We start from the raw sequence: 22703 nt of genomic DNA on the forward strand, positions 1-22703 counted from the left end.
ATTATTTCTCCTATACATCTCCCTATACATTTTTCAGCTCATAGAAAAACTGTTCTGTATTGCTGACTTTTACCACTATCTACTATGCTGAAACAGAATGTTTTGAGAAATCTCAGAGTCTAACATAGTCTCACTAATGGGTTCAGTTGAAGAAAATGACTACTGTTGTATGCCAATCTCCCACTAGTACAATTTGCACTATAGGTTTTGTTGGGATCTAAATTGTATTTTAATCACTCTTTTCACTTCTGAAATTGACAGAAAAGATAGGGATGGGAAGCCAATTATTATTTAATACCCTAAGATAAGTATTCTAAAGGAATACTGACATGTGGAGTTCTGAGTAATCTATCACGGATTTGAATTTCCAGGAATTTGTAAGCCAAATGTAAGTGAAATAACTTTTTAAAAAATGCTTGGAAATCTCAGAAATTCTATCAACTCCCCACTTCAATGCCTCCAGAAATTCAAAGACCAAAAATAGAAGATGAAATTATAGTTTCGTTTAATGTTATAGCATTCTTAACATCCATCAATCCAGAAGTGGCAAACAAACCCATGGCTGCAGTACTATACAACATGCATAACCTAGCCAAATGCGTTAAGATTAAAATACTCAGAATTATGGACTTCATCGACATCTGTCTCACCACCTGCTTTTAGTTTGATGGACCAGATGGACCCGATGAATCTCTTCCCCCACCTTACTCTTTGCTTCCCCTTTCCACCACTCCTATTCCAGAAGGAAATTGAGGATTCCGTATGTTTTTGTGAAGTCTGGATATTGTGGTAGGGCATATGTGCTTTAGAATGCATTTTGTATAAAATCTTTATACAATTTTATGCTTCATTGGTCATCTGCTCAGCTCCTCCCCTGGTCTGTAAACTGTCACGGAAAGCCATAGACTGGATTGGGTTATTTGGTAGGAGAACCTGTAGTCTGTCAGTGTTCCTACCTGCTCTCGAGTTGCCATAGTCCTTCTGTGGAAGTTTATTTGCCTCTGAGGAGACATAATGTCATTCTTGTCTGTTCATCTGTAAGAAAGCCATCCAATTACTCAGTGTTCTGCATTTTGTTTTTAAACAGCTTTTCAGGACAAGGGAAAAATAAGAAAGGAAGAACATGGCCTTGGTGTAGCAAAAAGAAATATATATTTTGTATTATGGAATTCTCACACTTGACTTAATGTCAAAAGCTTTTGTTTATGCCAAGAAAAGTTGGCAAAATTCTGAACTCCAATGTTTCAGTTAAAGGAAAGAGAAAGAGCAGAAGATAAGAACAGACTATCTAAACAGTTACAGCCCCTTGGGATGTTCTGCATCAAAACAAGTAGCATAATATCTCTAAAATGTCCCATCTCAATAATATAGCTATTATGTTTATTAATGAAACTTAGTTCCATGAGGCATAAGGTTGTGAGTATGTTTTATATCCAACAGGATGGTTTATTTGCTGTAGATGTCCTCTTTGTATTTGTTTGGGATGAGCTGTCACATACTAGCAATGGTAATCAGCTTTTGTCCATTATTGTTTAAAACTTTTCTGTTGTACTGATTCAGTTCTCTCTCTCGTGTGACATATCCAGCCCATGGGCTGCCAATTTGATAGGCCTGCTGTAGATGTAAAATAAGAGTGAAGAGAGAATAGAACTCTAAGGTACACCATAAAGCAGAGGTTAAGGTCTAGGCCTCTCCCCCTCCTACTCTTCAATTCGTAGCCCTCTGTCAGTATAGAAAGATATGGTCACTGGAATTGAAAACTGGGAGATCAAGAAGGACTGAATGAATATGCCAAAGTGCAACAATTGCCATATCAGTGCTATGATCAGGTCTGAACACAGAGAGAGAGGGGGGATGGGGCAGATAGCACAATTAGACTTGCAAAACTGATGTCATCCTCACTAGGTAGATCAGACCAGAAAGTCAACTCCATAGGAAGATTAGAATTGTACTTTACTGATATAGGTTAAAATAACAAAAATGTGCAAGTCTTCCTCCTTCTTATACCGAATAAATTGAGGAAGCATTTGTTTGAGTGTTAGCACTTCAAGATAGACCAAACTAGGAAACCAAATTCATGTAGACCAATACTACTTAAATTGTAAAGATATAATGACAGAGTCTTGCATGTATGAATGTGCTCCTCCCTTCCCACTTTATAAGAACTAGGGAGAGTCTTATCTGATGTTTTCTCGGTTTGCATTTCTGCCCTGCACTCAGCCCTCTGTTATCTGACCATAATCTTGCTAGCAGCTTTTTCTCCTGCTCCTCAAGGCCATTTCCTCTTCCCTCTATACTGAGTCATTACTGAATAGAACCTACTTTCTAAGATTTAAAGGAAGTTTTAGCTCTCCTTGCATAGATAATCATATTGCATAGATAATCATATTGTCATCTCCTTTACTTTCTACAGAATCCTGTCTGAAAGAGGTTCAGCCTTTCAGGTTATGTTCTATATGGGAGGCTTTCATGAACAGAAACAACTAAGTCACAAAAGCTATGGATACTAATTCTTCAAAGATTGACAAGTAGACAATAAGAATGATGTAAAGTCTTTCGATCAGTTCATGAACTGTAATGAACTAAAACAGAGACATATATTTTCTAGGAGCCCTTCATCACCCTACCTGACTAAGGATAAATTCCTAACTTCTCCTACTCCAGGCAGGTAGAGAGCTTACCTCAAGTTGATCAGTCGAGTTGAAGAATTTCCTGCAATGTGGCTCCAAAGCAGAGGAATGACCTGGTAACGGGTGGCCTGGATTGGACCTGAGCTCTAACTACAGCTTTCATACAAGTTTAGACTGAAATTCAGACATTTCAAGGGAGTTCCCAGTGTATAAAGAAAAAATAATTTTTATGATAAATATTTATATTAAATCAGTTTTCATCTCAATTTTTAAAAAAACATGGAAAAAGACAACTGGACTGGGCTTTTTTTTTAGGAAGAAGAAGGTATTTCACTTCTCATCCAAGAAGCTTCATCACTTGTGCATGGATGGCCTCCATCATCCAGGCACAACTGATGAAACTTCTTGGATGAGAAGCAAAACTTCTATAGAATTGGAGAAACGGCAACAACTTTGGGAAAGAAACTATAAATTAACAATGGCAACATCCTATAAAGAAAACTTGTATAAGATGTTTTATAGATGGTAATATGCCACCAGAAAGATTAGCTAAGATGTTTAAAGATAAATCAGCTAAGTGTTGGAAATGTAACCAGTTGCCGGGATCATACTATCATATGTGGTGGTTGTGTAAAGAAGCAAAACAATATTGGGTGAAAATACAAACATGGTTAGAGGGAATGTTGCAGCAACATATAGAGTTAAAACCAGAGTTATTGGGAATTTTACCAGAGAATTATAGTAAAGAAGATACATATTTGATTATTCATATAATAACAGCAGCTAGAATTGCATTTTCACAAATCTGGAAAGCAGATAAAATCCCATTGGAAGGAAAAATTATAAAGAAATTTTAGAATGTGTAGAAATGAATAGATTAATATTGAGAATAAAAGATAAAGAGGAGTCAATGTATTTCAAGACATGGGATAAATTTTATGATTGGTTAGAAAGGAAATATGAATAAGGATATAGAAATAAAATAGATAGAGAATAGTTGGGAGAAAACAATTAGAAAAATAGATACCCAGATGATGTCAAGTAAAAGGAGAAAGGGGAGGGGAGGTAAAAGGGAAAAAAGTGAGATATTATAAAAATGTATGCAAATGATGAAATAAAAATAAATAATAATTGAATAAGAAATTGAAATGAGAATAAAGATAATTAGAAAATTGGGGCTGCTCGAATACCACTTTAGATTGAACGAAAAGGGAAACAACAGGAGAGAGGGGAAGGAGTAGAGAGAAAGGAAGGGAGAAGAGAGGAGAGGAGAAAAAAGAAAGGGAAAAGGAGAGGAAGAAAAGGGAGGGGAAAGAGAAGCAGAGGAGAAGATTAGAAGGGGGGAAGAAGAGAGGAGTGGGGGAAGAGAAAGGGATGTAGGAAAGAGAAGGAGAGGAAGAACGAAGGAAATAGGAGGAGAAAGAGGAAGGAAGGGAAGGGGAGGAGAAGAAGAAAGGTTGGAGTAAAGGTAAAGGGTAAAAGAGCAGCCCCGAAAAAGTAAAAATGAAAAATGAAAGTTAAAAGAAAAGATGAATGAAAAATGATGGAAATGACTGTACATGTAAATGTGTTTATGAGAAATAAAAATAAAAAACTTTTTTGAAAAAAAAGAAGAAGCAAAACTTCTTCTTGTTCCTAAAAAACATTCCAGTTTACTTTTGAAAAAGGACCTTTGACATAACTATGACCTGGATGACTAAGAACCCCCATAAACATGTGGTAAAAGAGGTTTTTTTAAAAAATCCATATTTTCCAGGTGCTTGGTCTGGACAGTAGTTTTAAACACTAGATATTATTAACTCTTCAGGCAGAGTTTTGCCTAATACTAATAAGGTATTTTTAAAGTGCCTGGAAACAGAATGAAAATTAAATCTTCATCATTTATTTAAATAGATCATCGTTGAGTTTTAAATTCAGTCTTGGATTAGATCCAAGATGGCTTGTTTTTATGATGCTTGTTGTACAGCTGAAGGAATTCTAAAATACATGAGGGTGAATGCTTAGTTCACACTCCATCAACGTTTTGCTCTATGATGTCACTAGATTGCTGGCTTTGCAACATAACAAAGCCAAGGCCATAATTCAGCACATTTTTAAATGTATTGGAAGTTTCACCTTCTGTTTTCCTTCTTGTTTTGTCTCCTTCTCCCTTCTGATGGATGATATTGGCCTGGAGTACATTCATTAGAGAGAGGGTAAAATACCTACCCATTTCTTGGCATTTTTCACTACAATTCTGTGATTTGTTAAGTGTCTCTGCAAAGTTTGAAAATGAAGGGTATTTCTTTAAAAAGCTAAATGTAGCGTTCAGATCCTTGGTTGCATTGTTTAGTTAAAAGCTTAAATTGTTATTCTGCATCCTTCTCTTTGAAGCTTATTGCTGATGTTTGAAAGACTTAGATCAATCTGGTAGATTCTTATTATTTGTATGTTGTTGACTCTGGTGGAGCCCAGTGTTGTTGAGCTCTGTGCAAAGTTGTATTTTGTTTTACTGTTATAGGAAAGTTAATTCATTTTTTTAGCTAATGAAAAAGCATTGACTCGTATCCCACTAGCCCTGAAACACTTTTCTGTATCAAAGATAGAAAAATACTAGTTCTTCCCCTTCCAGAAAGAAAGAACACTATGAAACTGTTCATTCATCGGCGCCTTTGTTTTGCATTTATTTTGCAACAGCAGCCAATCACATACTAAAGCATCATAAATAACTTGAATTGGCAAATCTAGACAAGGTTATGGCTCCTAGCTGATGGATGGAAAAGGACAAAAGTACATTCTTTGTCTCATTAAGAAAAAGCAGCCTAAGTTTAGTTCCATTGAAGTAAACAGAACATGTTAATTATGATTTTAAAGACAGTTACTTTAATGGAAAGAACATATAATTTTGTAATCTGGATGCAGTCTTATAACTCTGCTGTGAAAAAGAAGCTGCCAGATGGGAGTTTTTCAGGTATCACAACTACTCAGAAATAAATATACTGTATTAAGGCTTAAATGAATTCAAGTTTCAAATTTGTTGATACAGCTAGAGAATTGATGTTAAGAACTTCATTTATTATACATTTGCCTACAATACATCCAATCAAAATTTTCAGAATCCTATTGAGAATGGCCAGCTTGAGGCAATGCAGAAAATTGCACTATTCACCAACACTATAGACCTCCTTCCCATTGGATTCCAGATGAATCCACTCAGATCCTCTTGCATTGCCAGCATACATCCATTAGATATATGCAACTGGGCTTAAAATAAACTAAATAATTGATAGTTAGTTGATACGAGCTTAGGTCTCTCTGGTCCTAATCAAACATAATAATCAGCATGACACAGGAATATGAGATAAAAATAAACCAAATGAACTTTTGAAATCACAAATATATCTACAGTTAGCCATATTACACAGAAAAGAAATGTTCTGATGGCTATGAATTGGGCTATAACAGTGAAGATAGAAAGGATTCAAACAGAAGAGAATGGAGAAGCTTGTAGGCTCAATTTCTCCATTCAGAGAATCAGTTATGTTCCAGCATGTAGAAGACAAGCATGTTCAGGGAGAAAAAATGTGATGTGTCCTCTCAAGTGAGACTTATCATGTAAGTGAGAAAGAGATCTCATTCTTGAGATAAGCCCATGAGTTATCAGAACATTCAGTCTGCCAGTTGCCATTGAATCATCACCAAAGTTAAATATATATATATATATATATATATATATATATATATATATATATATATATATATATATATATATATATATATATGTTTTCTCAGGTTTTCGCGGGTGTTTGTATGTAGGTCTTTGGTTATTCGGGTCTTCTCCCACGTAAAATTGGAAGTGTCTTGGCGACGTTTCGACGAAGTCTCATTCGTCATCTTCAGGCTGGTGTTCTCGGCTTCGTGCTTCCAGGAGCAATGTGAGATCGCAGCTGTCTCTTCCTTTTAACTGCTAGTGGAGGTGTGAGCTGATTGGGTGGGAACTTGGCTGTGTTCTGATTGGGTGGAGGTGTGTTCTGATTGGTTAGGGGCTTGGCTGTGCTCTGATTGGCTGGGGTTGTGTTCTGTTTGGGTGGGGGCTTGGTTGTGCTCAGCTTAGTCTGAGTTGCAGGGGGATTTGAGCTGGTGAGCTGCGTTGTTGTTGTTTGGCTTCGTGTTTGTGGCCGTGCGAGCTCTTCATGGTGGGTGTCAGTCTGCTTCATGTATGGATTGGAGGGGTTTAAAGTGGCTGATGATGCAGCTGCGGTCTGGCTTCTGGTCCTTGGTCGTGGCTCATTATCAGAAGCCAGACCGCAAAGCCAGACTGACATATATATATCGTGCCCTACCTTAGCACATGAGCCAGTCCCTCCATCCTAGTTATCATGAGAACAGCCCACAAGCCATAGACCAAAGGTGTAGGAAACAAAAACTCATTTTCCTGGTTTAAAGCGAACAGCCAGAAGGCAGCCTGCCATTTTTACAGTCAGCTGGTGCTACCCTGCTCTAACATGACAAATTGGCATCCCCAGTGTGGCAGCAAAGTAATCAGACTGTGACAAATGGTTTACTTAAAGCAATTTGTTTTCATCTTATTGGAAATTTCCGTAGTCTTAACAAAGGGATTTTCTTTTCCTTTCTTTAAATGGTGTTTGAACACTGCTAAAAATGTAAAAGAAAATGAATATCTAGAGTTATTTTATTTTTGGTAGCCTTGCAAATAAACTGCTATCTATGAAGAAATATGTATAGTCAAAAGGGTAAAGGGCTAAGTCATATTTTAACAATTTGCAAGTACTGTACCTACAAATACTTAAGGCTCAGTTTGCTTTGAGGGATGCTGATCAATATTTAAAGTTCTTAAAATAAGTTTTCAGAAATACAAAACTTGTCTGATGCTCATAGGTGATTACCTCCTAATCACAAAGGGGTATGGATAGAGAATTGGGAATTTCCTTTGTGCCTCTAGTTTGTTCTCACTTCCCTGCCTCCTTTTGTTCTCTTTGACTCTTTGTCTGATCCTATATATTGTAGCCAGATAAGACCTAGTTTAGTGGATAAGACCATTGTAGGCAGCTACTTATACTTGATAACTTACCAAAGTTTCTTTTTCTGAATGATGAATATTCAAATGGATAATATGAAGTATAATTGGGTTAACTGGCTGCCCCCTCTTTCAACTCTTCCCTCACTGATCATCATCTAAATCATATTACAGTTTCAAGAATAATTAAAATCTCCCAACTACAACGATAGATATTTATTTTGAATATTGCTTTCAAATTTACAATGGTGGTAGCACTTTATTGACCTTGGTGATCCCTGAAAAGCTAAGCTAATGGGATGTGTTTAGCATTCAGCAGTGAAATCACAATTATTTAGGCTAGGCAGAGAAATTCAACAACATCTTAAGAGAAAATCAATTTTTGCAGTGGTGTCAAAAAATCTACATGAATATTTCCATGCAATCAGGTCTCACTTGAAGGAATCTATCTTCTTGCACTTGTATCTCTTGAATGAACATATTCAGAAACTTGAGGTAAAATGTTTATCTGATTTTTACTGCTTTTATCAAAACCCAAAGATTATACTTTGTGAATAGAAGGCAAGCCACAGATATATTCCACCTTCTACTCCGAAGTCCACCTCTTGGGTCAGTTTTCAAAGCCTGCAGAAACTAGGAGACAATAAGTAGCATGGATGAATTCAAGAACTTCAGAGTTATCAGTTTTAACGAGTGGCAAAGAATATAGACACACTTCTTTTCAAAGTAGGATTCTCAAGAGGATTTTTGAAAATCATGAAAATTCTCCATTAGTAGAATGACAGAAGATAGAAACCATGTAGGAAGGCTTATACATCACTGTCAATCATCTTAGTCTTTCCCCTTAGCAACCCAAACTTATAATGTCATTCTTTTGCACTGTATGCCCCCCTTTTATTTTGTGTGTGTGTGCCTTTAGATCCATGTCAGTTCCTGATGGCTGCCTGGACTAGGTCCTGAAGTTGTCTTGGCAAGATTTTCAGAAGTGGTTTGCCATTGCCTCTTTCCTAGGGCTGACAGAAAGTAACTAACCTAAGGTTACCCAGCCAGTTTTGTGCCTAAAGTGAGATTAAAACTCACACTCTTCCAGTTTCTAGTCTTAACCACTATACCAAACTCTTTCTCCACTTTTTCCTTATATATTTCTAATTAGATTTTAGTAATTTTTTTCCTATGCATATTGAAAAATGTCATCATTTAATGTTCAAATGAGTGAAAGGTCACTGAATGGATTGGCTTGTTGGCCTTGTGTAGGATAATACTTGTGTTATTGGCTAATACAACAAAATGAGTTAACAGAGGTTATTATTGAAAGAAGAATTTCTAATGTATTAGCAGTGCAATAATGCAAGAGAAAATTACTGGTACTAATTTGACCTCCAGGAAAATATCTAAGAGTATGTGTGCCTCTTGCTTACACTGAATAATTTATCAGCAGATTAAATCTGAGGTTTTTTTCCCCCATAATGTACTGTTGGTTTGTAGCTGAGATGTTTTATTGACTATGCGTCTCTATTAATCTGATTGATGTAGATTGTTACAATTGTTGGCATTCAACTAAGTGTCTCAAATAGGTAAATAAAGTTAGATTTACAACTTCATAGAAAGATATTCACAGTTATATAAAACTATACAGGAAGCTTAAATCCTTAGGGAAAAGAAGGAAAGGAAAGGAAAGGAAAGGAAAGGAAAGGAAAGGAAAGGAAAGGAAAGGAAAGGAAAGGAAAGGAAAGGAAAGGAAAGGAAAGGAAAGGAAAGGAAAGGAAAGGAAAGGAAAGGAATTTTTATTTTGTAATCAAGAGCCATAGGGGAAGGAAAATGTCGCCAACTACTTTGAGCTGTCAACAACTACTTGTAAGCTGCCCAGAGTCATCTTATAGGGGAGATGACAACAAAAATTGAATAATTAAAAATAAACAAACAAACAATCAGGCCTTCTATTCATTACATTCCCTACCATAACTCTCATGAACAACAATCTTTTTACTTAAAAACAATACAATATTTCCCAGTAAATTCTATTAGTTGTCTATAATTACTCATTCTTTTAATTGCATTGAGAGATTGAAATTTAAACTTTAAAAATCATATCCTAGAGTCTTTTTTCCTTTTTAAATTTAAGAAAGAGGATTATGAATGTTTAACAAATAACATAAGATGGCAAAACAATTGCTTTCTATTTATCATACCAAGTATATCCCTGGGAAGAATGATGAGAAACTGCAGCTTCAATTGGTTCAGCTTTATCAAAAGGCCATATTTGTTTGTATGACATTATGTTAAGGAAAACTTTCGTTTTGGTGCTTCTTGACTATAGTTTTGCCAACTGCCATATCCCTTAACCCCTCCCCCCCCAGGCCTTGGGACTGCATGACCCCATCAAATATCTAATTGTACCTGGAGATTGCTGCAATCTCCTAAACTCACTACAGATCTGAGTTTTTCCCATTTTTTCCAATGAAGTTTGCTTTTAATCAGTGTACAAGAGCTACAAAATGTAAAGAGTCAATTCTTCTTGCCAAAAAAAGGGAGGTGGCTCCGGGAACTAATATGAGAACTTTGGGTGAGGGGGTGGAAAAAGTGATTTAAGGTTGATTAAGCTGGTGAGTTTGAAATTTTGTTCTCTTTTGATCTGGATTGTTGCAAGCAACTAACATTTATCTCTGAATCTGTGCTTTGAGAAACATTTTCAATTTGACAGGTTAAAGGAATAGAGCCTTATAATAGAAGTAGGCAACTCCTAAAATTCTGGAACCTAACATTTGCCATAAATTAATCCAGTGCAAAGCTATGATGGCTTGTTGAGAAGAAAAGTAACATCCTGTTGATGAAGACAAAGAAAGAGGGCTTCTGCACTTTTTCTTCTTTCTAACTCTATCATCTGGCCTTTTGCTGTTGTACATGAAATCAATCTATCAGAATAGAGCTGGAAGGAACATTGGAGGTCTTTTAGTCCAACCCCCTGCTCAAGCCGGAGACTCTATACCATTTGAGACAAGTGACTGTCCAGTCTCTTCTTAAAAGCCTCCACTGATGAAACACCCACAAGTTCTGATGGGAAGCTGTTCCACTGGTTAATTGTTCTCATTAGGAAGCTTTTACTTAATTCCAGGTTGCTTCTCTCCTTTAGTAGTTTCCATCCATTGTTTCTTGTCTTGCCTTCTGCTGCTTTGAAAAATAAGTTGACCCCCTCTTCTTTGTGGCAGCCCCTTAAATATTGGAATACTGCTATCAGGTCAACCCTAGTCCTTTTTTTCTCTGGACTGGCCATACCTAATTCTTGCAACCATTCTTCATATGTTTTTGTCTCCAGGCCCTTAATCATCTTAATTGCTCTTTTTTGCACTTTTTCCAAAGTCTCAACATCTTTTTTTGTAATGTGGTGACCATGTGATGACCATGATAACAAGTTGAAAGTGAAAGACATCCTAAAATTTAACTAGGCATCAGTTCGGTTGAATCTTTTAGGTTCTAAAACCTAGTGAAGGTCCACACGTATGAAGTTCAGCACAGATTTCAGAGCTGCCTTCAGGCAATTAAGAGCAATAATTATTTCCATTTTGTTCCCAATTTTCAGTTTACATGTCGCTGTAATACCCAAAGGACATACATTCCAATTGTCACTGAGGAAGATCTGAAAGCTGTGGAGATGCACAAAACAGAAATTCATTTCCAAACACAAATTTCGGTGAGTTGGCTCTGATAGGAATTATGTGTAACTACACGAGAATTACACGAGAGTTATCTATGTAACATAAAACATGGCAATGCTCTTGACTAAAAATTAATGTCAAGAATAGTCGCCATACAGGATCTTTGGTCATTCTGTGGAATGAAAAATTATTTATAGACAAATATCAATCCATTTTAATAGACTTTTCAATTGTTTCAACTAAATTTTAACAAAGTAATCATTACTTTGATAATCAATTTGTTAAAATTTAGTACATAGTATAATATTTTTACCATAGTAATAGTGCATATTACTATGCATATCTATTCAGAAGTAAGCCACGCATAGTCTAATGAGACATGTTTGGACTAAAAGAGTATATAATTACCATTCGGTTTTCTATTCATTATACTTATTTATTCATTAAATCTGTATCCCACCTTTATAACTTTATAAGTAACTCAAGTTGGCAAACTTACTTAATACTTTTTCCTCCTCCTATTTTCCACAACAACCATTTGAGTAGGTTGGGCTGAAAGAGAGTAATTGATCTATAGGAATGAAGGTTTTTGTGCTTAATTTTAGCTCAACATTTTGAGCTCAAATGCCGTAAGAATAATTCAGGTTGAAATGGATTGTGTTTAGAGAAAGTTCAACAGAAGGCCATTCCTAATATGCCACTGATGTAATTTTTTATTTGCTGCAAAGTAATATACTCATTTGATTTTCCTGAATATGCCATACAGCAAAATCTGACACAGAGGCTGCAATTTAAAGTGGTCCCACCAAAACCCTTTTCATTCAATTGTATTAACTATTACTATAGTCATAGTAACCCAGCTAAATCTCTAAAGAAATATAGGAGCTGTCCCTGGTCCTGAGTCTGACTCCCTCAGCTCTTCTTTAAAATGGGATCCCTTTTACTTCTTGTAGAATTTATTCTCATCAGATTTGCTGCCATACCTTCCACCAACAGGGGAGCAATAAGGGGCTATTTCCCTATTTCCTGTAATTATGAATATTTTACAGCTTTTAATTACTCATATCATTAAGAAACAGCAGATGATTAGTATAACAAAACAGGTGCAATTAAACATTGAGCTACTGAGGTGCTATACATTTTGAAAGGACAGCATATACTAAACCAAACCAGCCCCCCATCTCACCCACTTGCAAGTGCACTCACACAACTTTGTCTAGGCAGAGTTCTCAGGTAGCAAGTGTTTGCTCCCACCTGAATAGGTGAGTCTTCAGTCTCCCCTTTTCCGGCTGTCCAGACTCCAAATCCTCTCTTTGACTTCCTGCTGTCAGACTCCACATAGTCCATATTGGCTGATCTGCGAATTGGCTCTGGCATTTGTTGCATAAAGATTTGGCTCTCCCCTCTTCCACTGCTTGCTCATAACTTGTGTATTTGCCAATGGACGAGGGTTGATTGCCCTGCTGTGACTTCAACAGGCATTCCTTTCTTCTTTTTCTCTCTCCATCTCTACCCCAAAAGTTGATTTTCAAATGGCTCCCAGCCCCTTCCTCAGAATTGGTTTCTTTTCCTTTCCTTCTACTCCCACCGCCACTACTTGATATATGAGTATGTGTTGAAATAAGACTTCTTCAGACTTGAGAGATAGTACCATTCAGGCAATGTGCTTGGTGAGAGATAGAGTGACCCAAGAAGCAGAGAGCATCTCTAAATTAGCAGGAATGCAAATGGTGCTGGAATGAAATCTGAAAAGTAGACAAAGAACTAATTACTCTGCAAAAAACAAACCAACTCAGTAGTGATATAGAGATCTGAAAGGAGGCAAGAATCTGTAGAAGGACTTGTTCTATGCATCTTCATTTTGTGCTTAATCTATTTAGTTTAATTTGTTTTGACTTAACCTGCTTAATTTTTTTATCTGATAACTTCAATTCATATCATAATGAAATTAGAATATAATGTGTGGCTGAAATACACCAACACCTATTGTGCATTTATTAAAATGCCCAAATGTTTTTACTTTGGTGCCTTCAACTGATGACTGACTGTTTGGATAAATCCTTGCAATCTATTGTGAATCTCATAGGAGTCAGCTATGTTTAAAATCTTTTAAAAAAATAGCTGCTGTATTTTATACCGCAATGTGATGTCATTTGCAGTGTGAAATTTCAATAGCAAATTTCAGACAGATCTAGTTTGGAGCAAATGGGAGAATAGGAACAAGATGTAATAATGCCCCTTCTTAAATATGGTACAGTTGATGTTGTGGGACTGAGGTCAAGAGGAGATCTAAAAGATTAATTCACTGTCCTTTTCCATACCAGAAAAGATGTGTTAAGTCATTCACCTGGTGAAAGTAGCTTGCAAAAATTGTACTGCAACTGCTAAATTTGAAAGACTAGGACACAGTATAGTAAAGTGAATGGTTTTTCCAGTCTAGAATCATTAAAACCTCAATGCTCGTCATTTGAGAGACAATCATATTTAGTGAAATTATTCTTAAGAACTCATTCTTAAATTGAATTAATGTCAGGAAAGGTTAATTAGAGAAAATTATATGTAATGTACTAATTATTACAAAATAATTAGTAAATTCTTTAATTCTTCTATTTAAATTTTGGCTTTATTCAACTTTTTTTTATTATATGGAAGGTTTATTTTAGAAACTTAAGGAATACCTTCACAGGTCTTGGTTTGATTTCTGAATAGTCCTGTACAAATAATCATCACTGAGCTACTTTTACAACATGCTTAAATAATGAATATAAGGTATTACTGCTCTATAAAAAGTATTATTTTCTCAGACCTTGTACCAGTTATATCAGCTTTGTGCTAAGAACCATAAAATGTATCTCTTAATAAAAAGAGGAAAAAAGATTATATCTGTTCAATTAGTTGAAAGATGAATCAGCATTTACATTGTGGTGTTCTTGATGAGGGGCACAATTAAAAATAAAGGACTGGGATTAATAAACTCCAACTTTTTCTTTGCATCACTAAATATCAATCTTTGCAGCCTTTAAAGGTACCTAGTGATCTGTAAAATAGTGACATTTGAGGCTAGGGAAGGATGAAAATTATATGGCATTTGGCAGACTTGTTAAACATGCTTTAGTTAATATTGGTTTATGTACAATCTGCTGAAAGTAGCAGCTTCAGTAATTCAGAAACTAGAATTTCACATAGTATTGGCAGATTTGAGGATTTAAATGTGTTTCCCCTCTACAACTACAAAAAACCCCAAACGTATAAGTACGATACAATAAAAAGAAAAGTAATTGTCAAAAAAACTTGCATTAAAAACTATTTTAGAAATATATTTATTAAATGATCACTTATTATGTATTTATTTTGGTATACTTACTGTGTCACTGACTTCTGAGGTCTCCCAGTACAAAATACATGTAATAGAAATGTAAAACCCAGAAACAAACCAGCACTGAAAAGCCTATTTTGAAAGTTGGGCTTTTATAGCCTTTTAAAAAGTCATTGAAGATGGGCTCCTCACCTCAAAAATATGTATTCCAAAGTGGTTCCAGAAAAGGTCTAGCTGCCAATTCGCAAGTTTCCCCTGTTCCACTAGGACAGGCCCCACAACTTTATACTGTCAGACAGATGCCCAACGAAACAATGTGTGAAGTACGATCTTTGTTTAGCATCATTTCCAAATGGGTTGTTATCTATATAGTAGAGCAGCTGCATTCTATTCTAGATAGCCTTGATTTCATGCCACCAAATTGAAATAACAAAAACAAAGCCATAATTTCAGGATAAAAATGTGGAAATATTGCTTTGGAATTTCAGTACTGAGGGATGAACAAATGACAATCTAATCTTTAAGTATCTCATTGAAAGCATGTTTTGGTAAATTTAATGGGTCTCATTTCCTAGTTTTTGATCACATTGATAAATATTACAAGATTATTATTTGTAAAGATCTGCTTGTCAAATAAATTTCCTTGTATGAAAAAGCATCTTTAATTAAGGTCATTGAAATGTAATTTCCTAGCAGGCATTAATTTGCTTGAAGAAGGTTGAATGAAGAAATATTTCTACGTATCTGCTGCAGCCATAGGAATCTTAGTGTGCTCTTGTTCTATTTAATATCTGAAGATCAATAAGGCACAGCACAAAGCCTCATTTCCAAAAGCTGATTTTGCAATCTCAATTGGCTTATATAGTGTACATCCAGAAGCTTTCTTTGGTTCCTGAAAGCCCTGCTCAAGATTGCAAAGGGACACAAAATGCCTCCACAAGCAGTCTCTTTGTTTCAATGGGGAAAATCAAAGTCTCCTCTCCTCGGTCTGTCATTTTCTTAAGATAAACATTTGCAAGCATAAAAATATTATCTCACCTTTTCAGAACTGAAAGTTTTGGTACTTTGCTATATTACATTTCCTTTCTGAACACAAGGAAATGACTTTCATAGCTGACTTGAAGTTCCAGATTTTAAGACTTATGGTTCATTTCCTTGTTAGCAGTGATAAACTGCTTTACATTCTATTTCAGATTGAGGTAGACTATTTACATAATGCCAAATATATTTTTTAAAATTAAAAAGATCAGCAGGAGATTCTCTTTGTTTTACTTAAAAGGACCTATAATAGTTCAAATCATCTAAAAGATTTAAAAATCTTCAGGATAAGTAACATGTTTTTAAAGACTATTTATATTGAACTTGTCACTTAGGATATTACAGGTAATCCTCAAGCTACGAACGTAATGGAAACTGCCAATTACATTCGTAACCGAGGATTCGTTGGAGTGAATTAAGTCAAAGGAACGTGATCACTCCCTGCTTTCGCCCATGCATTCGCTAATCGAATGTGCGGGTTGTTAAGCACACACGAGACATCTCAGGATATGGAAGGCCATGGGGAACTAGCAAAGGAACAGGCTATTCTATTTTATTCCAATAAAAGTAATATAACAACTTTGTTTCTTCATTCTTGTTATGGAAAATAGCTATCATTAATTTAATTTTGGTAATGGTGCCTATAACATTAATTGTTAATATGGCTGCCAAAAACACAAGATTGAACTACCATCAGTATCTCTTGTCCATCCAGAAGAAAAGATAATGAATCAAGGATAACAGGCTGTCACTTATATGGAGTGACTAACAATATTTAGGCAATAGATTAGCTATACCTGAGAACTGAAATTGGCTCTTATGGGAATCAGTGTGCCTGTGAGGCCCTCCTTTTAATCTACTGACACTCCCAAAACCTTTGTTTCTTAAATTATTCATTGCCATACTGCACTTGGATTTTACCTATGCCCCACAGATGTTAGAAAATAAAATTTGATGGTCCTTGGTTTGTAAGAAATGTTCAACTGAACTCTGCTGCCAGGCTCCAGTTATTCAAATAGATTAAAGTATTTTTGTATGTATCAAAATCTACTTTGTTAAAAAAGGCGATCAATCTCACATGTTATCTTAGCCACAGTAACAAGTAACATAACATCATACACAATTTTATTTCATGCTATGATTTCTTTTCATAAGCTTTAACAATGTGTAAAGAGTGCCCAGGAGCACTTGAATGCATCTTTCTGTGTATGATGTTACATATGTTCTCAAAGATGTACCAGACAATACTGAAAAGTCAGGAGTATATAGCAGAAGTCAGAAAGATATTGAAGTATCATAAAACATAGAACATAGAATAATAGGGTTGGAAAGGACTTTGGAGATCTTCTAGTCCAAATCTCTGCTCAAACAGGAGACCCTATACCATTCTGGACAAATGGTTGTCAAACCTCTTCTTGAAAACCTCCAGTGGTGGAGAACCCACAATTTCTGGAGGCAAGCCATTCCACTAATTAATTGTTTCTAACTATCAGGAAATTTCTCCTTAATTCTAGGTTGAATCTAATTTTCCACCTGCTACTTCTTGTCCTGCCCTCAAGTGCTTTGGAGAATAAGTGAAGCTGCTCTTCTCTGTGATAGCATCTCAAGTATTGGAAGACTGTCACCTCTAGTCCTTCTTTTTATTAAACTAGACATAATAGTTCTCAAAAACATTCATCATACAATTTAGCTTCCATATCCCTTATCATATTTGTTGCTCTTCTCTGCAGTATTTTTAGAATCTCAGCATCTTTTTGGTATCATAGTGACCATAACTGGATGCAGTATTCCAAGTGTGGTCTAACCAGAGTATTATAAAGTGGTACCAGCACTGCATGTGATCTTAATACTATCCTTCTGTTGATGCAGTCCAGGACTGCATTAGCTTTTTTGGCAGCTGCAAAACTGCTGGCTCATATTTAAATTGTTGTCCACAACAATTGTGGACCACAATTGGTCCACAACAATTGTTGTGGACTATTGTTGTCCACAACAATTGTTGACATCCAGATCATTCACGTAGCCACTAGTGTTGAGCCAGGTACCACCTACTCTATACCTGTGTGTTTGATTTTTCCTAAGTATAAGTCTTTACTTTTCTCACCACTGAATTACATTTTGTTGGATAGGGCCCAATATTCAAGTTTGTCAAGATCCTTCTATATTTGAGTCTACCTCCTAAAGCAGGGGTGTCAAACTCACGGCCCGCACGCCAGATTCGTCACATGCTGGCCATGCCCATCCCCATTTTAGTGAAGGGGAAAAAGTCATGATACATCACTTGATAACAACATGACAACACAAGTTTGACACCCCTGTCCTAAAGCATTAGTTTTAGGATGCTTTGTTCCTTACTTCTCTCCCCCACACACATTGACTTCTCCCATTGAGAAAAAGCAGTGTGAGAAAATGAAGAAGCATTAAAGATTTTCTTTCTATCCATTGTTTCTCTTCTTTCTCTAAATTATGTGTTTTCTCTCCAGCCCCCCCTTCTTACCCAATACATATTACAGCTGTTGATGAGTTATGATCTGAGTTGCACTGTTGAAACTCTGTGCAAGTCCAAGCTTTAGTTAAAAGTACAAAACAATCTACTTTTTATGAACAACTTTGTGTACAATAACACACTCTCACTCCAAATTTCTAAGAAAACCAGTGATATCAAGAGGTATCTTTTCTGAAAATTACAGTACAAACACCTTCTGCAACTTAGTTTATATATACATTATTTTAGTTGAAGGGAAAATTAATCTTCATTTCAATGCTGAATCTGTGCCTTAAAAAAAAAAATCTCTGAAAGCCTTTTACCTTCTCTCTGCACTATTGGCCTACGCAACATGCCTTAATTAGCACAGATTTTTCACGTTCATGGATAGATTGGAAATTTGGCGATACTTAATGAGAAAGGTCTACTACCTTGACCAGGCTAAAATTACAGTTAGAGGGCATTTGCTTGCTCCAAAGGCTGACTGCATGCAAAAAAAATATTTTATTATTAACATACAAATGCACAGAGACATGCAGGCACACACTTGCATGAACTTTACCTAGTCCTTCTAACTGGAGATGCCAGGGTTTAAACTGGGCATCCTCTGTTATATTGCTTCACTTTCCTTCCTCAGAAATTGGCCCTTGTAAAGCCTAGCAAAAACATCCTCAAGGAGATGGAATCCTGCCTAATCTCCACAAGGACATTTAATTCTAACTCAGTTGAATCTGTATTAAATGCAGACCTTAAATTATTGAAAATTCTGAATTTCAGAATATAGTGAGCTATGAGTGTATTACTTCTGCAAATAATGTCCTTTTAAAACTATTGTTAGGAACCTAGATTTCCATGATCTAGGGCTACAATTACAGCTATCTTGTTTCAATAAAAACTATAGAACCATGCTTTCCAGAACATCTCCAACCTTGTTTAATTAAAAAAAAGCCAACTATATTGGGATATATTGGCATATTCAAGATATATGGTGGCAGGAGGAGGGAGGAGGAGGAGGAAAAAAGAACAGTTACACAACAGCTAACTATTTTCAACTTACTATCAAGAAAATATAATAAATGTGTCATGAAGACATAAGGAGTCAAGCTAAAAGATTTTACCACATTTTTTTAAACCTCTTTGGAAAATTCTATCTTCCAAAGAGTCCAGCTTTCAAGGAAGATAGTGTTTCCTGGCCTCCTCACAACCTATACACAAATATGGGAATTCAAGACTGGCTTAAAACAAAACTGTATAAATCATTAGTTATATATACTCAACTAGTTTTTAAGACACCCATAAGAACGGCAAAAATATAATAATCATATAACTTTTATTACTATCACCCAAGACAATGGAAATAGCAAATTACATTCTTTTAAAATGCATGTCCTACTTTCCATCTTCTCTAAATTGCTCTCCTGAAAGCTTTGTATTGTGCAAATTCAATTTCTTTGTTGTTTAGCATTGAAAATTACAACAAAAAATTGAAAGGGAATGGGTGAGGAACAGATTTTTGGATAACAGCATTATCATTTGAGCCATTTTCCCTTTCTACAAAATGCAGATAAATACAGAAAACAACAAGGGTACGCTTCCGTTATTGGCAAATTTTAAAAACCATACAATTTGACTGCTTGAACAAAGATGGAAGGAAGAGCAGGATTTGATTTTGCAGTGGTAGCAACAGAATTGCGGCCCCAATGAAAACCTGTCTCAGGATATGCTTCTGTTCTTGAAACTGCAGGAAGGATATTTCTGCAGTGCATCTCTTCCCATTCAGGGTTTCCGTACAAAATCTTGGTGCAAATTAATTAAAAGAAAAGGATGAGAATGTCTGGAAAAGGCTGATTTCATGTAGCTTGAAGAGCTATTGAGGGAGAAGCAATGAGGAGCAAATTGTCCTGTTAAGGAGAGCAGATACAGTTCTTCTTTGCTTCTAATTGAATTGAGGTTGATTTTTTATTGTTAAAAAAATAAAAAAGAGGGCTAGGATGTGAAAGGGTGTAGGTGGCATAATGTGGCATGCCACCAATACTAAACCTGCATGCCCCATATTTTAGTGTCAAGCTTATGAAGAAGCCAGAGTGATTCCATGATGAGAAAATAGTTTACAGTCTTCAGACACTTTGTATTTGATTCACTAATATTTGCACTAGTGATTTGATGTTATAATTTAATGTTCTTTTCCTAAAATTATAATTTTTAAATTCCAGAAGTGAAAGATAACATACTTATTTATATTGCATTATTTGATTTGCCATGTAAATAAGAAGTTTGTTTCAGTAGTTTTCTAAGGCCATTACATGAAATTTCAATTGTGATACTTTTACTGTTGTCAAATGTTTATTTTTTCATTATGAAATGTTGTGTGATAAGGTATTTGTACAATATAACCATAATTCTTCATTCTACTTTTATTGTCATATTATTTCATATTCATTATCAAGGCTTCCCTTTAAAGAATTCAAGAAGCTAGTCATACTAAAATGGCCAATTATTTAACAATAACTATTAAACTCACTTCAACTATAGCTAAAGAGAGAGAAGATTCCAGAAAGATAATTCAGGGGCATTCTTCTGAGTCAAATTTTAGCTAAAATGAACTGCAGAACATGAAAGTAAGTAAAGGAAGCTACATACCCATTGCATTCTATATTGAATACTTCCCGACCTGTGAAAGGGGTAGCGTTGAACAAAGATGGCTCTTCTAACCTCTTGCCTTGTTGCAAAGGGAATTGAAGTTCCCTTTGAAAGCACATGCATCTGAACATGCCCAGAGTTCATCATGCAGGATGATAGCAGTTACAGTCCTTTTTATTTTTAGATGTTTTCCTAGAATGGTGTAAGGTTCAATTCGATGTAGCAATTTTTGTGGCTGTCATTGTGTTAGTAGTAATGCTGTTTTCTCAATCTCGCGCACGCGCATGCGGACTTTCTCTTTTTCTCTTTCTCTTTCTTTCCCTGTTCCTTGATAGGTTTAATCTTTTTTTTCTTCACCTATGGAAATACCCTTTTGCTTTTTAAAAGTACTATTTTTCTTCTACTGTTGTCTTTAGTTATTCCCTTGAATGTAAAAGGCCTAAATGTCTTTCCAAGAAGAGAGAGAATTTTATTGAATTAGATAATTTAAAATGTGAAGTTTTTTTTTTTTTAAATCCTCATATTCTTCCATATGAGAAAAATATTTTGTCTGGAAGCTAGACTAATAGTCTATTAGTGATTTAAAATCTATCAAGGGTGTAGTAAGTTTGATTAATAGGTCTTGAACATGTGTAGTAGAATAAAAAATAAGTGATCCTATAGGATATTTTTTAATATTGGTGATTAAATGTTCTGATAACCATACTGCATTTATTAATTATTATTGTTCTACTAAGTACAATCTAGATATTTTATATATGTTTAGAGATTTTTTAATGCTATATAATAATATCATATAATTATTTTTGGAAATTTTAATAACATTTTAGATATTTTATTAAATCATAAAACTAGTCCAACTAAATTTAATTTCTGTATGTATAAAGTGTTACAAAGTTACATATTTGGAATTCAATTTGGTGAAAAATATATGGCAATTTTAAAATCTATTGGAATACACTTCATTTCACTCCAGCTGCTTAGTCATATAGCTTACCAGATATTATTTTGCCATTATATTACTATTACCTCACCTAGAACACAAAGCTGATAGAATTATACAATGAAATGGAAATATATCACTCTGAGCCAATTGCAGGATAGGAAAAATACAAAAGACTTGTTTGAGAATTGCAGACTTGATGGCGAAAGCTGAAAGGGGCACCAATACAGAAAATCCAGAGAGGGTGGAATGGAATGAGCAATGAACTGGATTTTTTTGAGAAGATGGAGACTTTGTAGAATGGATTTATTATATTTAACCAGAAAACAACTGACAAGAGGCGCTATGTTTTTGTTTACAACTAGAGTTTCTGAATAGTGGGTGCTATGGAGATATCTACAATAGAGTTTTATGACTTTGGAAATGAGAAGCAACTGCTGAGAAAGATCCCAATTAAAACTTTAAAGAAATGTTTTATTATTAAGAATCAAACAAGGATATTGATCCTGGGTGGATCAGAGATAATGATTGTGGTGAATTGTAGATAAAAGCCATTATAGACTTTCTATGAGTTAAATACAATAATGAATTGTTAACAGAGGGCTCAGAAGTTTAACTTAACTATTGGCTTACCTGTTAACTACCCTTTTTTATTGATAGTAGATAGTTGGCAGGTCAATTGGTAGCAAATAGATTTGTAGAACTTTATAAATCGTTGGCCTGCTTTCCAAGGAAGGGAACTATTTTTGCTGTAATATATTTAACAATATTCAATTTGGGGGACAATATATGTATAAATGTGTTTTTTGTCTTTTTTTTCAGTGCTTTTTAAATATTTTGTCTAACATTTTTTGGTTTTTGTAAAAGTTCTTTTTTATTCTGAAGTTTGCATTTTAACTTTTTGAATAAAATAAAAAAAATATTGTTAAAAATACAAAATCAATCAATAAATTCCAATTTGAAATTGAAATACCAAATATG

General features: G+C 35.1%; 1 protein-coding gene across 1 annotated transcript in view; it reads left to right on the plus strand.

Moving 5' to 3' along the window:
- Window positions 1–22703, plus strand: part of LOC117675273 (uncharacterized) — a 176914-nt gene that overhangs the window by 137090 nt on the left and 17121 nt on the right. The window contains exon 7 of the mRNA XM_034433755.3: window positions 11225–11335. Within this exon, the coding sequence (XP_034289646.1) occupies window positions 11225–11335 (111 nt within the window). The remainder of the gene's footprint in view (window positions 1–11224; window positions 11336–22703) is intronic.

This window comes from Pantherophis guttatus, chromosome 1, assembly GCF_059756535.1.
Source record: "Pantherophis guttatus breed Tessera chromosome 1, ASM5975653v1, whole genome shotgun sequence".
Taxonomy (NCBI): domain Eukaryota; kingdom Metazoa; phylum Chordata; class Lepidosauria; order Squamata; family Colubridae; genus Pantherophis; species Pantherophis guttatus.